Source organism: Saccostrea cucullata, unplaced genomic scaffold (assembly GCF_032062105.1).
Source record: "Saccostrea cucullata isolate Sc308-1 unplaced genomic scaffold, CSIRO_AGI_Scuc_v1 ctg6144, whole genome shotgun sequence".
In the NCBI taxonomy this organism is placed as follows: domain Eukaryota; kingdom Metazoa; phylum Mollusca; class Bivalvia; order Ostreida; family Ostreidae; genus Saccostrea; species Saccostrea cuccullata.
Window position 1 is genome coordinate 1 of NW_026921654.1, and position 14200 is coordinate 14200.

At 31.1% G+C, this 14200-nt stretch overlaps 2 protein-coding genes across 2 annotated transcripts; one reads left to right on the plus strand and one right to left on the minus strand.

The window, feature by feature from the left end:
- Window positions 1–63: 63 nt before the first annotated feature.
- Window positions 64–3391, minus strand: LOC134260505 (uncharacterized). The gene is made up of 3 exons (XM_062743059.1): window positions 3008–3391; window positions 2019–2064; window positions 64–701 (listed from the first exon to the last, which is right to left on the minus strand). Exons 1-3 carry the CDS (start codon window positions 3217–3219, stop codon window positions 477–479), a joined length of 483 nt encoding a protein of 160 aa, XP_062599043.1. The 5' UTR covers window positions 3220–3391; the 3' UTR covers window positions 64–476.
- Window positions 3392–11088: 7697 nt separating this feature from the next.
- Window positions 11089–13634, plus strand: LOC134260506 (uncharacterized). Its single transcript, XM_062743060.1, has 5 exons — window positions 11089–11287; window positions 12931–12981; window positions 13080–13226; window positions 13327–13425; window positions 13523–13634. Exons 1-5 carry the CDS (start codon window positions 11089–11091, stop codon window positions 13603–13605), a joined length of 579 nt encoding a protein of 192 aa, XP_062599044.1. The 3' UTR covers window positions 13606–13634.
- The last annotated feature ends 566 nt before the right edge of the window (window positions 13635–14200 follow it).

Here is a 14200-nt window from a genome sequence, read left to right on the forward strand (position 1 = left end):
TGTTAGATCATACTTACTGTTGACCAAGAATAAATTATCTCCTATACATGAGCTAGCTAGCTAAGACAGTCAGTCACATACACACCAAAGATATATAACTTAATACACACAAAAACACTGAGAAACTAATTTTAACTTTCAAACATTTACCATATCCTTCACCGACAATATATTTTGAAACACTACAGCTTTGTCTTAGATATAAAGGCATCAACTACACATTTAATACATATCTATTTAAGTCAGCAGAGACCAATTGTGACAGCCAGGATTTAAGGTTTATCAACATCATATATTCTACATTTCTAGCAATTAATAAAAAGCCAAAGAGAAAACATGGGTCTGTATTAGCAAGTGTCCATTAAACCATGTACTTACCTTTCAAATGGACAATATGTAAAACAATAATGTTAAACAACAACAAAATCCATAAATCTTGACATGCCCTTCAACAATGTAAACCTGAAAATATAATATTATAAACAAACTTTCTCCTCCCATGGTTTGAATGCCCCAAGCTCCATGGGCCCTCCTCCTGTCTGCCTTATGCTCTTCCTCCTCTGAGATTCCTTTTTTTTCACTACTGACTGTAGGTCCTGCCACTTTTTTTTAATATCGCCAACTTCCCTTCTGCACTGCAGACTTACTGCATTCACTCTATATTTATATACATACATGTGCCTTTCAATAATTAATATAAGCTAAAAAAGTACTTTGATTGACAAAGAAAGAAGTACAGTGATTTAAGCAGTTCCGGATCGTAACGGGAAAAACACTCGGTAAATAATTTATGCAGGACTTGTGTTTGATTTCTACATTGAAATAAATAGTCCTTTATTTACTCTTTCAAGCCATATTAATATTTTGTTTAAAACGTTATACTTTATAGTCGAAGTTTTCCAATTAAAATATGCTGGGGTTCAAGCAGTTTAGACGATTTCAAGTAGTTCCGGTTTTCGCCACCTATCGTTGTTATTTATAGTTGTAACAACAGAGGTCGTCTCAAAATTCATTTTTAACGGGACAATAATTTTTTTTCACTTTTTTTAAGACCTGAGCTCGAAAATGGAATATCAATTATATCATATATAAAGAAGAAAAGATCATGTTTCAACAACTTTATTAACGATAAAATAAACTATCAAATATTTAAAAAAAAAAATAATAATAAAAAAAACATATTTTGGTACAATAAAAATCAGAAAATTGCATTGAAAAAGACTAGAAAAAAATCATCAAAATAAAAAATATAATTAATCAAAGAATTGTTCTTCATTTCATACAAAAAACTAGAAATATGTCCATAGGACATAAATGCCCAACACATAATTCACCAGTTCACTTAACTGTATTTGAATTTAATGCACATGAAACTTTGCTTTAGATAGAGTGTGAAGTTTGAAGAAGAGGTTAAACTTGAGTACATGTACTTTCAAAATAACTCAGTTTTATACACAATAGATGAGAAAGTTGAAGGCCATAGGGAAAGTCAGTTAAAAAAAAATTGCACAATTCTTAATTCGATAAATTCTTACCATTTGAATTAAATTATGTATAAGTTACAAAAATATCTTGAATAGTTTTTTTTGGTTTGAAAGTTAGCAAGCTGCAAATTTGAGAAAAGTGAGGTCAAGGTAAAAACAAATCTTTACGCAGTTGAATACCTCTCACTATATGTGTCAGCAAATGAAGTTTGATAAAAATATCTTGAAAATTTCTTTGAAACTGAGCTTAACACAAAGTGTCACAGATTGACAGACAGAAGGACGGATGACGGACAAGACAAACACTATACATGTTATGTGTAATATACATTATTAACCTCTGCAAAAAATTCTCCAGTTTAATCCAGAATTGTCTAAAAAGAATTTGATAAACCTTTCGACACATGACCTATCAGAAGGCCTGCTACATATTTTAGCGGCAACCCTCTTTTGGGGTCATTGGTGGTTTCATAATTAAAGTTCTTGCTTTCTCATGATTTCGGACATTTTCTTCTTCTTTCTTCCCATGACTACTTTTAGTTTCTTTGGACTCAGTGATATATTAGATATATAGCAAACGCTGAAAAAAAATAAAATAAATACACTCTACATTGTATAATATTTAATGAGATTATTCATTCTTTACAGTTTCTCCATTCAATTTTATTAATTTGTTTACATGTTTTTTCTTCTAAGGATCTTTGAATTTGTAGTATCTTCTGTAAACAGCATGTGTGTGTGTGTGAGAGAGAGAGAGAGAGAGAGAAGCTAGATGGGGGAGGGAGAAAGATACTTAAAGCCATGACTTTGAAATTAATAATACTTCCTCAGCCTTTTCAAATCAACATAATTTATCATAAAATTCTGAATGTAAAATGATTTCATGTTTCTGACTTTTTGTTTACGTTATTTTCTCTTGTTTGTTATACCAGCTCTTTTGAGACAACCCCGTATATGGTTAATTCGGAACTGCTTAAAATGGGATGTTGTGAATATTGCTCTTTATTTTGGATTTACGTCGTATTTTAACGAAACCGAAATTTCATGAGATAGAAGATACATCAATGTTTCATTCAAATATCTTAAATGAAAAACATACCTTACCACAGTTTCAGAGCACGTCTTTACTTTCAAGATAGCACGTGTTTAATGTCGGTCAACGTCACTTAAGCGCTTGCGGTTGTAAACAAAAAGCCTGGACACGGTAAGAAAGATGGAGTTCTTGATCTGGCTATGTCATCCAGAGTATGGACAATACATAAAGCTTCATTTATGTAAAGAATCATTAGAAACAGAAACATTTATGTTTGCATAATTTTAATTATTTAATTGAAATTATTCGGAACTGCTTAAAATCCGGAACTGCTTAAAGCACTGTATGACAAAAATCAGCTAATAAATTAACGACATTTAGGTCCTTGCAATATTATGATAAAATCCCACATCAGCTTTCACACCCGTGCTGATGGTTGCTTAATAATAAACTTACCAGCTAATTTTCAATTTACAGATTCTTTGTTTACTTCAATTTAATTTTAAACGAATTATCATGAGTGAAAAATTGCATTTGATACTTCTCTGTAACGGATTCCCATGCCGCCGTCTTCATACTGTTTGTCAAAGAAGGGGAAAACTTCCCGTACAACACTTTGTAGTTGGTGGACACAGCGTCCACCAACACCTCCACCTCCAAATCCGTAAAATTTGCTTTCCTAGGCTTCTTTCCCTCATCCATTCTTCTTCTCTTTTCGCAGACGACCGAAATAATTATTGGCGCACTGTAAAGTGAAACTATCGAAAGCGCATGCGTACATACAGTCGTACATTTAAGAAATCGTAACTTACGTCAACGTCTACGAACGGCTTTGTAAATACCAAAATACGAATTCGTATGTTCAATCTTACGTCAGTCGTAACTTCTACGTTTACGTCTACGTCTAAGAACTTTTGTAAATATGCGAACTGAAGATTGAAAAATGAAAGCGCTAAAGCTTAACTGAGGATTTTTGTGTTTTCTTTTTTACCTTTTTTAAAATATATATATATATATATATATATATATATAGTATTGATTTACAAGGGTTGATCCAAATGTAATGTCACAACTTTGATAAAACTGCTATAAATTGACGTAAAGCAGCAAAATTATACACGATGGAACCTTTTTTAATTTCAAATCAGACCTGAAAAATTAAAAGGAATATGATGAATACATTACAAAAATATTTGTGATTCGCAAACAATTTCAGCAATTCCACTTTCTTTAAGAATTCTTGGTACCATTATAACCTCACTCTATTCATAATCAAACCCTCTGTCAAAATTTTTTGAACAGTAGTATAAGACAAACTTAAAAATTCACATGTCACTCTATACGTCTGTCTTTTTGACAACGTCAGACACCATTGAACGTTTTCCTCTGATCTCCTTTACGGTCTCCTTGTCCTCTGCTGATCATTCATTGACCAATCACCTGCCCAAAATTGCTGAATACATCTATTAAAATGTTTCTTATTTACTTCCTTTATTCTGTAAAGCTAATTAATTAATGTAACTGTCAATTGTGATGATTTCCATATTTTGAAGCAAAAATGCATTACAAGACGTCAACCCTTTTTCACCCATTTCGACAATCCTTGAATAAGTTCAATTCAACAGAGTAAAACAACAATTTCAGGATCACAAATGCCAACGCCATCATTTGATTTTCAATTAAAGACCAGAAAATGACATTTTTAGAATCTTTCTAATGTGTTTTTCTTTTTCATAAAAAAAAAACACTTTAAAACGTGACGTTCCGTTGTGACGCGGCGACACCCCCTATGCTCTATGTTTCAAACATCTATAGTAAATTCAAATAAACATTATTGAATTAAAATTTCAATGTTAATTAGATTAATATTTGTGCATCTTTTGGTATATTGAATTTGATAATATGACTCGAAATATAAAAGATATGGACAATGTGACTTTTCTTTTGGATCAACCCTCGTGGTTTTACCTAGACAGTCTTGGATTAATCTCACTTTAAACAAACCTGTTATAATTGTTTTTCGTTAAATATTTACATTTCTTTTTAATGGTGATATTTTCTGTATAATACATCGATAAAACACTCATTTTTAACGACATTACATTTTTTTTTTTACAAAAAATTAAAACTGAATAATTTTTCCAATGTTAAATTTAGTAAAAAAAAATAATGAAGTTTTTTTTTGGGGGGGGGGGGGGGGAGGGGGGGGGGGGGGCAAAGGTTTTTACTGAATTGTTTTTGTTTGCTTTTTCATCACGGTTTTCCTCCGGGTCACATAAAGTATTTTGGAAGCGTCCGTCGTCCATTAAGTTGAAGAGATGGTGTAAATGGTTGTGGGCAATAGTAGTTTCTTGACTAGCATCAAAGCTGAAACAGGTTTAAACATTACCAAAAAGGTCTTACCTATAGGTGCTCCATGTCATGGATGCTTCTGGGAAGTTCTGATCAAGATAACAAAAACAAATTTTCGGAAAAAAACATATTTTAATCAGTTAATGGTCATTTATGGGTTCTGATCAATACATTTTGGTACAAAGGACCAGCTCATTCACTTATGACTTTCCAAAGATATTTTGCTGAGTCCTTTAAAGAAGAAATGGCAATTCTACATTTACTGCGTAATAGCCCTCTTTCCTCTCGATAACGTTTCAGCTGAGACGTTTGTATTGTATTAAAAACAATTTTAAAAAAATAAAGGGATACAGACACAGTGTCAGCTAAAAGTGTTCAAATCTATTTTTCCGTTTTTATGTACGAAAATAAGGTATTGTTAATTGATATCAAATATTTGAATTTCAGTTGCTGAGATACGTACAGGACAGTTTTAGAACTCCAGATCTTGGTAATGTTAACAAGACCCGTGCCAAATTTTGGTTTTCATAAAACATAGGTTAGATATAAAATGTTTGTTTCAAGTAGATGTTTGCAATAAAATAGGTAATTCTAAATAGAATGAAACAGTTTTGTTATTATAAATTAATTTTTTTAAATGTTAACAAAAAAGGCACGAGCCATGTTTACATTATGAAGAATTTAAAATTCTGTATTTCCTTTGTTAATCAACATTGATGTTCAAATTATTGCCAGGCATATACTTTACCCTAATTATGAATTATAAACATTTTGATTAATGATTCTTAAAAAAAAAATCAGTTGAAATTTTATCCATGTCCCTTTCAGAGGCTAACAAAATATTCCTGTTGATGATATTGTAAACCTAAAGCAGTAGTTTTAAAGTATCCACAGAAGAAGCAAAATGCTCTCCTCTCAGCATGTTTTATAAGCTCCATGTTTGCTTTTCTCATAATTTCCTTTGTTTTAAGGTCAAGATCTAGTAAATAACTTTAGACTAATTTTTTGTTGCTAGATCCATTATGACGTCACAATCAATTTCAACTTTCTTTTTCCTGTACTTTACGGCTTTAGCAGAATTATGTAGAACATAGGGTATTTTCGTGTCATTCAATTTGAAATCATATGAAAGGTCAGACGGATACCTATATTACACTTGATATTGATTTAACGAAGAGGTCATGAACTTAATAATTATCTTTTTTTGAGAGACTGTAGGCAATCTGGATACATTTCCTTTGCCGAATACGAAAAAAACTCCCATATTCATGGCTGGTTTTCTTAATTTTTCATTGAAAATGACAGTTTAAAATACAGTTTTTCATCTTGTTTATCTACACATTATGCCCCGAAACACCTTATTTGACCAAGCTAAAGTTGTAAAGCATCAATAAAGGAATTTATTTCTAAAGTTTGATAAATCTGTAGGCAACTTTCATTTACTAGATCTTGACCTTAATAGACTTTTGAAATTGATAATTGGCGCTCTCAATACTTGACTTTAATATTTTCGAGAGCAAAGATATTCTTCATGTAGAATGAGAAGTGTTCCTACTCCGAAAATGATATAATACGCTCTACATTTTCCTTTTGATCTAGCATTCTTAAGCTAAAATCATATTTGAATTTGAAGCATCTACCAAAACTCAACAACAATCTTTCCTATATAGTATAAATATGTAAATGAAATAAGTTGTCAAATCTGTCCACATTATTTATGTTCCTTTGTTTTTTTTTTTTTTTTTTTTTTTGAACTTATAGTACAAATAAATGTATAATAATAAATATTATAATAATGATAATAATAATAATAATAATAATAATAAATGTATAATATTTATTAATTATATAAAAATGAGACTTGAAGAAAAGGAAGTGTTTCAAGCTCAAAGTTAGAAAAACAAAATAACGCCGATTACAACTGCCGATTTGCTCCGACCTTACTAAATTATTGATTAAATTTGGTTTTAAAGGTGCATAGACACAGATTGGATAATATTATTTTCTAAAAATTTCTATATCATTTAAAAACTTATATATTTGTATAGCATTTAATACGAAAATATAATTTAAAAAATCTTATTTTTTTCAGGAAGTTATTGAAACTTTTAATTTCTAGGCGTTTAACTGACACATTCTTCATTCTAAAAAAAAAATATCAATTTCGTTGTGTATTGATGAAAAATATCAAAATTAACAATCAGAAAATTCAGAGTAGAAATGTGCGAAAGCAAAACCAACACATCAATTTTGACATTCCGTGCTCAGTAGTGTGTGCAATCGCAACTTCTCCGGCCTTTCCGACTAGCGGATAAACGACCTCGAATGTATTACGTAGACGCCTTGACAACCACACTTTCAAGATCTTTGAAATAAATGCATGTGACCTTTTATCTGTGAAATGTGGAGTTTAACTTTATTCAATGTATAAATTATATTACCTTAAATATACCATAGAAGGGGCATCTACCTATCCTATATTTGAATAAACGAGAAATATGTAAATTTTTAACATCCGGTGAAGTGAATACATTTGAGGCCGTATTTCCGACCTCTGGCAGAAAGACTCGAGATGATGCGATTGTAGTGTGTGCAGAGTTTAATAATTTAACACATCCGGTGAAAAGTAAATATTAACGTAACAGAACTCGTGCCCTGTTTATATAAAATGATAACTTTAAACGAGACTGTTGATATTCTTGTTTCATCAACTTGTTTATCAATAATTTACCTCATTTTAGAAATTATATATACGTAGACCATGCGTATCGAATTAACTGAGATATATATACTCCGTATGCAGGTGATGAAGGTATATTGCTGCATAAGTAAGGGAAGTTGACGATAGAATAGTGAGTGTTTACGTTTATCATATAGCTTGATTGTTATATTACAATTAGTGTCTTTTTCAAATAAAATATCTAAGTATGAAACAGAAGTGTCGGACTCTCTGGTATCTTTTATCTCAAGCTCACCAAGATATATCGTATAAACTTTCAAAGGCCCAAATATTAATTCATAATAAAACACAAAGTTTAGACACCATGAATTGCATTCAAACAATTTGATTTTAATTTTTCATTTAAAAGTAAAATGTCTAGATGCAAAATCAAGGTAACTAGGCCTAGCATATGATAATTAATACTTAATTTGACAGATTTGCAACAAATTTTGAAAGAAATTTGAAATTTCAAAACTGCTGGATTATGTGATTATTGATTATGTTTGTTTTTCTGTAATGGAATATCAAAAAGAAAGGTATATGTGGACACTTTAAAACATAAAAAAAATATGAAATGGACAAGCATCTGTTTAATTTTCTGCGGATATTCTTCATATCGACAATTTTTCATTCCATTCCAAATTCATCATTCACTAGATTGTCTGTATGATAATTCGTTACACTGATTTAATCTCCGTGTATGTTTTAATGACTATAATTTTTGTCCCCCTCTCATTTTCATATTCTTTCAGATACCTTCTTCAGTATATCCAAATCCCTAAATACTGAGTACTTTTTATTTAAGCCTGCATTCTTAAAAGAATTGCTTCAGTGGTCTTTTTTCTTTTGTTCTAATATCTGAGTGATCCAAGTAACTCAAAAGCAATGTTTTAAGTACGATATATGCCGAATACAATTCTGTATTAAAAAATATCAGACAGTTTTCGGCCGAAACGGGCCTCAAACTGTCTGATATTTTTTAATACAGAATTGTATTCGGCATATATCCAATACATAAACACCAAAATTGCCACGTTTCTTAAATATGAAGGATAGGGTAAAAATTGATGAAAGTGTAAGGTTGTGTCAATGAAACTCGTCTATAAAATAAAAGTTTTCATAACTTTTAGAAAAAATATAATTTTTATTTTAGTTTTGTATAAAATGCTTTCGCAACAAATAAGTCTTAAATTTATGCAGAAAATTTGAGAAAATATTAACATCAAATCTGTGTTTAAGTACCTTTAATTGTAAATTAAAACAAACATAATATAAAACACATATATATTATGCTAAAGAATCTGGGGGGATAAGGCGAGTCATATGCCCACACTGATTTTGTCGCTCTGTAAGCATTTCGGAAATTTCACAGTTGTACGATTTACTGAAACATTTAAACTTTGTACAGCGCTGTCCAAATGACAATATCTATTTTTTAAACCTTGCGGTTATCGTTACAGTATTTTTAATCTTGATGCTTTTCATATTGCGTCTTAGTTGTTATTTCAAATATGTTTTCAGGGTTTAGGAGATATAGTACGCTTTACCTTAATTTCCTTTTAACTGTTTTTTGCATACAGAACAGCCATATCGCGCTGGTCTACCCCTGACTGTTTACATTTCAATCGTGTAATGTAGTCTTGAACTGAATGCATTCAAAATGTTATATTCACATGTAGCTTGAAAACTTGTTTATTAAAGGAAATATGTTAATTGACCGTAAACAAATTCATCATCTTATCTTTTCATTCTGTTTTAGTGAAAAAATAAATTTATCTAAATTTCAACCTGAACTTTAAAAACCTCGTGATTCGAACACTCGCGACTAATAACTGGGTGTTTCAACACCGCCGCTATGACTACTGAGCCACGAAGTCGCACATACATAGCCCTTTAAATAGCAAATATACTGAAAGGAAAAAGAAACGCATATTTTAATTTTAAATTAAATTAAAACTATTAATTCGAAAATGTTTTCCAGTATTGTTATCAAACATTTTAATTCATCTTAAATCTACAAGTTACCAAAATCTTGTATGACTTTGACTGATAATTCCTGAGTTATTGAAATTGATATGTCGATACCCCCCAAAATTAGAATAAAAATTCTCATAATCTCCCTTGCACATTGGTAACAGCCTTGATTTTCCTGTGCATTGAGTTCACCAGAGCATTTATCTTTCTCATTTGATTATTATTCAACTCTTCCGACAATAGTCTTAATGGTTGATGGAAGCTGTATTATTCCAAAGCCAACAAATCCCCCCGCCAAATGAGTGCCACAAATTTTCATTTTAGGAAAGAATTTACAGAATCCAGCTGGTTTGGTACACGTGAATGTTCGTGAGAAAGTCTCGACAAACACTGGCTACATTTTCCCAGTGTGAACATGCTAAAAACATAACGCACACGACGTGTACGTGCGCGCGTGAGAGTAAAATCGACGTAAAAGTTGCCAAGCTCGCGGACCAAATTAGAGCAGAGAATTTCTGTCAATTTTAGGGTGAAAATATTGGTATGATAGATTGCTGTATTAATATCGGTTTCAGTGATAATACCTTGACAACAACCGAGGTGACATGATGAAAAGCCCCGTCTTGATGTGACGTTGTTACGTGTCAACGTCACGGCCATGGTTGGTTGGAAACCTTTTTATTTACTCTCTGACAACTGAAAAACCCGTTCTTGTTGAAAAGTTTAAAACAAACTGCACAGCAACATCTTGTTGCCTTTTCATTCACTTACGCAATTAAATTACTGGAACCATTGTAACTTCCGTCAGCCATACCATGATTTCACGAAATTTATACTGATTTCAAATGCGGAAAACGATGTCTATAACTCCAATGCATCGTTTATGACCACAAAATGTGATCATAAAATTGTAATCATCAACATGCACGTGTTTTTGGCTTTTTATCATTTCCCCTACGTGACGCCATACATTTCAAGGTTGAGTAATTTTGACCAATAATTTTAGTGCACAGTAATCAAAATACACATCTAACCAATTTTCATAATTTTCGGCCTTATAGTCAAATATATTTCGCTATTATGCTATTATGCGTTTCTTTTTCCTTTCAGTATAGTTCTATATGTATAGCAAACGCTCGATTGGACTTGGGGTTTTTGAGAATATGATGCGAAATTTAAGTAGGAAAACTAACTTTTTTATATAGAGTGGGTCTTTGTACCATTTTTTGAAAATGGCGAGAGATACATCCATCCATACCCTTTCAATATTTGTTTACAAAAAAATGGTACGAAGACCCACTCTATATAAAAAACACATTTTTAACATTCAATTTCTGTCATTTTTATGGTTACTAAAGCGTGTTACCATTTTGTTTGGTGAATTACAATCACTTTGTAAGTAATTTGAATCTGGTTTTATCTTTACTGTATGTATATGGTTATAAATAACTCCCAAACTTAACAAAAAGTGGAATTTGCAAGAATTTTTTTAATCGATATTTTACCTGCCCGTGCGTAGGCATATGACTCGCCTAATCCACCCAGATTCTTTCAAATTAATCTTTTTAGTTGTTGCTAGGGGGACATTTTTGTCACACGATACAACATGGAAAAGGTCGCTGAGAGTGTGTGATACTTTTTATCAAAGACCTTTGACTGAGGAAGACTTTATTTCAAAGAACAACACTTGGATGGGGAAAGCTAAATATGTGATTTCTTCGGGTAACATAAGCTTCTACTTGCAAATTGACAATTTGAAAAAATTAACAATTGATATACAATAGAACTATTTCTTTTTAGTTTTTAAAGTAACATTTATACAGTATGTTAAGCAAGAAATTTAAAATTCTAGTTATAAAAAGTGATATTATTTTAACTAATTATGAGAAACTTTCAGTTTCAATTTTGGGAGTTAATTTGCAAATAAGTTGTACTTTGATGTTTTATCCTGAGAATATCTGTCTAACTATATGTCTTTCTTTCCGAATGACCATCTGAATACGGTCCACACATGTGACTTCTTCTCCAGATCCACTGCGCCAATTTCACTCATTTTGGTTAATCAGGGCTATTTTAGCCCTCTCCCTATATTAAGGTCAATGTACAAACATCTTTTAAAAGGCTTAGCGATATACAAGGGTCATAGAGACCACATCGCTCATATGAACACATGAAATGATGACTTTAAACGAGACAGCTTAAATTCTTGTTTTATTATCTTGTTTGTCAATGACTTGTCCCGTTTTAGAAATTGTTCATACGTAGAGCTCATGTGTTTAGAATTAACTCAGAGATATAAACCCCGTATGTAGGTGCTGAAAATGTATTGCTACATACGTAGGGGAAGTTGACTATTGAAAAGTTAAAGCCATATTAGATTTTTTTCTTAAGAACAACAAATCAATCTCGAAGTAAAATAGTTTCCCCTCCCTTCTGTAAAACATTTCAATGCTGAATTAACTTGTGTTTTTCTGCCAATGTTTATGAAAAGATGTGGTCTCTATGACCCTTGCATATCGCTAAGCCTTAATTTTGAAAGATGTTTGCCCCTCAGTTTTTGAGCAAATTTTTGTCTTTACATCTATTCAAAAGAAATTTCATAATCTTTTAGTTCTCACAATAAATGTGGATTTTAGAATGCTAATTGAAATATTCAATTAAAACCCCATGATTGAATTCCATACCGAAAACAATTAGAGAGGAACTGTATTCTGTGGTGGAATGTTTCTTTTAGAAGAGAAAGATCTCTTTTTTTTCTCTTTTGAAGTTTTCAGTATTGTGAAGTTTGAATTCTTATTTTTACATGCAGCATGCTAAATGAGTACTTTTGCTTAAAGGAATGAACTATGCTGGTCATAAATTATATATTAAATCTCATCATATTACTTTACTATACAATGAAGTAATTTTAAACTACTTTCGTTGTCAATATTTTAAAGGACTATTCAAGATGAAAAGAGACTGTTTGCTCCAATTATTCATTTGTATAAAAATTACTAATGCAAAAACTGAAAAATTCATTTATGTGCTAAACATAATTACAATGTAAAATGTCATATCAATTGCTCCATAGTGCTAAATGAAGCAAATCGACACGCATTTTTTTTTGTTTAATTTATTAAACTTTTTTGTAGATTCTAAAAATATACTAAAATCCTCAATACTCTAGATACATGTGACATTCTTCTTAAAATGATTGACAGATCTATCAGATAAGTTTCTTTACAAGTGTCTCTCGGGATGCGTTTTAGTAATCTGTTCAATCTTTTTAAGCGAAAAAATCAAGTCAATAAAAGGTGCATTTTGAATAAAATCTGTTCTAAATATCATAATTATGATTTTTTTATACCTTTTATGTCTTGAAGGTGTCATAACTTTGCAAATTCAGAGGATAGAAGAAAATGAAACTTGTTCAGGTAGATGAACTAAAACTTTTAAACACCAAGTATTATTTTAAATAATAAACAGAGTTTTTGAATGGAATAATGAAGTTTCCAATTTATTTTGCGACAAGATTGTGATACTCAACACAAAAATTGCCAGTTTTGCATCAGTCGTCTACAGCTGAATAAGAGTCGACCGTCCTTTGAGGAACTGAAAACTAAACTTATACCAGGACAAAAGTATATCATTGGAGACAGCTGGTATAGCTATGTGGAAGGTAGATATGACATACGTGTTTTGTTAAATTATCTCTTTTCACATATGCTTGTATTCATAATTATACATGTTATAAAAATATAACTCTTAATTCTATTCAGAAATCCCTGTTCCAACCAAGTGTTTGCTATATAGAGGAGCTTCACATACAGAATACGTATCCTGCAATAAAAATTTTAGTGATGGATGCAGCGATTCCGGTATGATTTTTTGTACAGAAAATCAAAATATATACACTGTAGTGTTCACCAATTGTATTACCTATTATCTATATTGTCTTAATCATTTTTCCCAAAGATGTGTCTTCATACAAGGCTATCGTTTACTTTGAAGAAAACAATGATGAAGGTAACACTACATATACTGTGTACATCTGTTGAATTTTCATATGAACACTGGAGATAAAAACGGTACACATTCACTAAATTCGCTTCTTATGTATTCCTGTTTGCTCTGTATACAATTTCTGTTTAATGTACTTTTAAGCATGATCTCATTATCTTCATTTTGTTAATATTTCATCTCATGAAAAATGTTTTTCGTGTAAACTTTTAAACAAAGTCTTGAGAGATTGTTTTTTTCAGATCTCAATTGAAATTTAACATCGTTTATCACATACTAACAGCTTTCATTTCTTCCAAACAACTGTTTTCGGTTTTGTTTGCAAAGGATGGTTCTTAAAACGCCAGGGTTTGTTCTTGGTTTTTCCTACGAATTGCGTTACATTATCTTTTCGACCTAAGTACTACATGTACTACTCGGAAAAAACAATTTTATTTTATATGAAGTACAGAATAAATGAACTTCAAGAAAGTTGTCAGCTACTAATGCTTATTTATAATATTTCTGTTGTTTCAATAATCAAGATGATACACAAGCGACTGCCAACCTTTAAAAACCTTTAAAATGTTGTTTTTGTTGGAACAATCTTACAATTGTTGATATATTAGTATTTAGATTAATTTATTTGACTAC

Coding starts and splice junctions, on each gene's coding strand:
- LOC134260505 (XM_062743059.1), bottom strand. CDS start 3,219: ATGGATGAGGGAAAGAAGCCTAGGAAAGCAAATTTTACGGATTTGGAG. Junction 2,065..3,007: donor TCGTTTAAAATTAAATTGAA/GTAAACAAAGAA, acceptor ATTTTTTTTCAG/CGTTTGCTATATATCTAATA. Junction 702..2,018: donor TGAGTCCAAAGAAACTAAAA/GTAGTCATGGGA, acceptor GTACTTTTTTAG/CTTATATTAATTATTGAAAG.
- LOC134260506 (XM_062743060.1), top strand. CDS start 11,089: ATGACTCGCCTAATCCACCCAGATTCTTTCAAATTAATCTTTTTAGTT. Junction 11,288..12,930: donor TAAATATGTGATTTCTTCGG/GTAACATAAGCT, acceptor TATGTCTTGAAG/GTGTCATAACTTTGCAAATT. Junction 12,982..13,079: donor AGAAAATGAAACTTGTTCAG/GTAGATGAACTA, acceptor TTTTGCGACAAG/ATTGTGATACTCAACACAAA.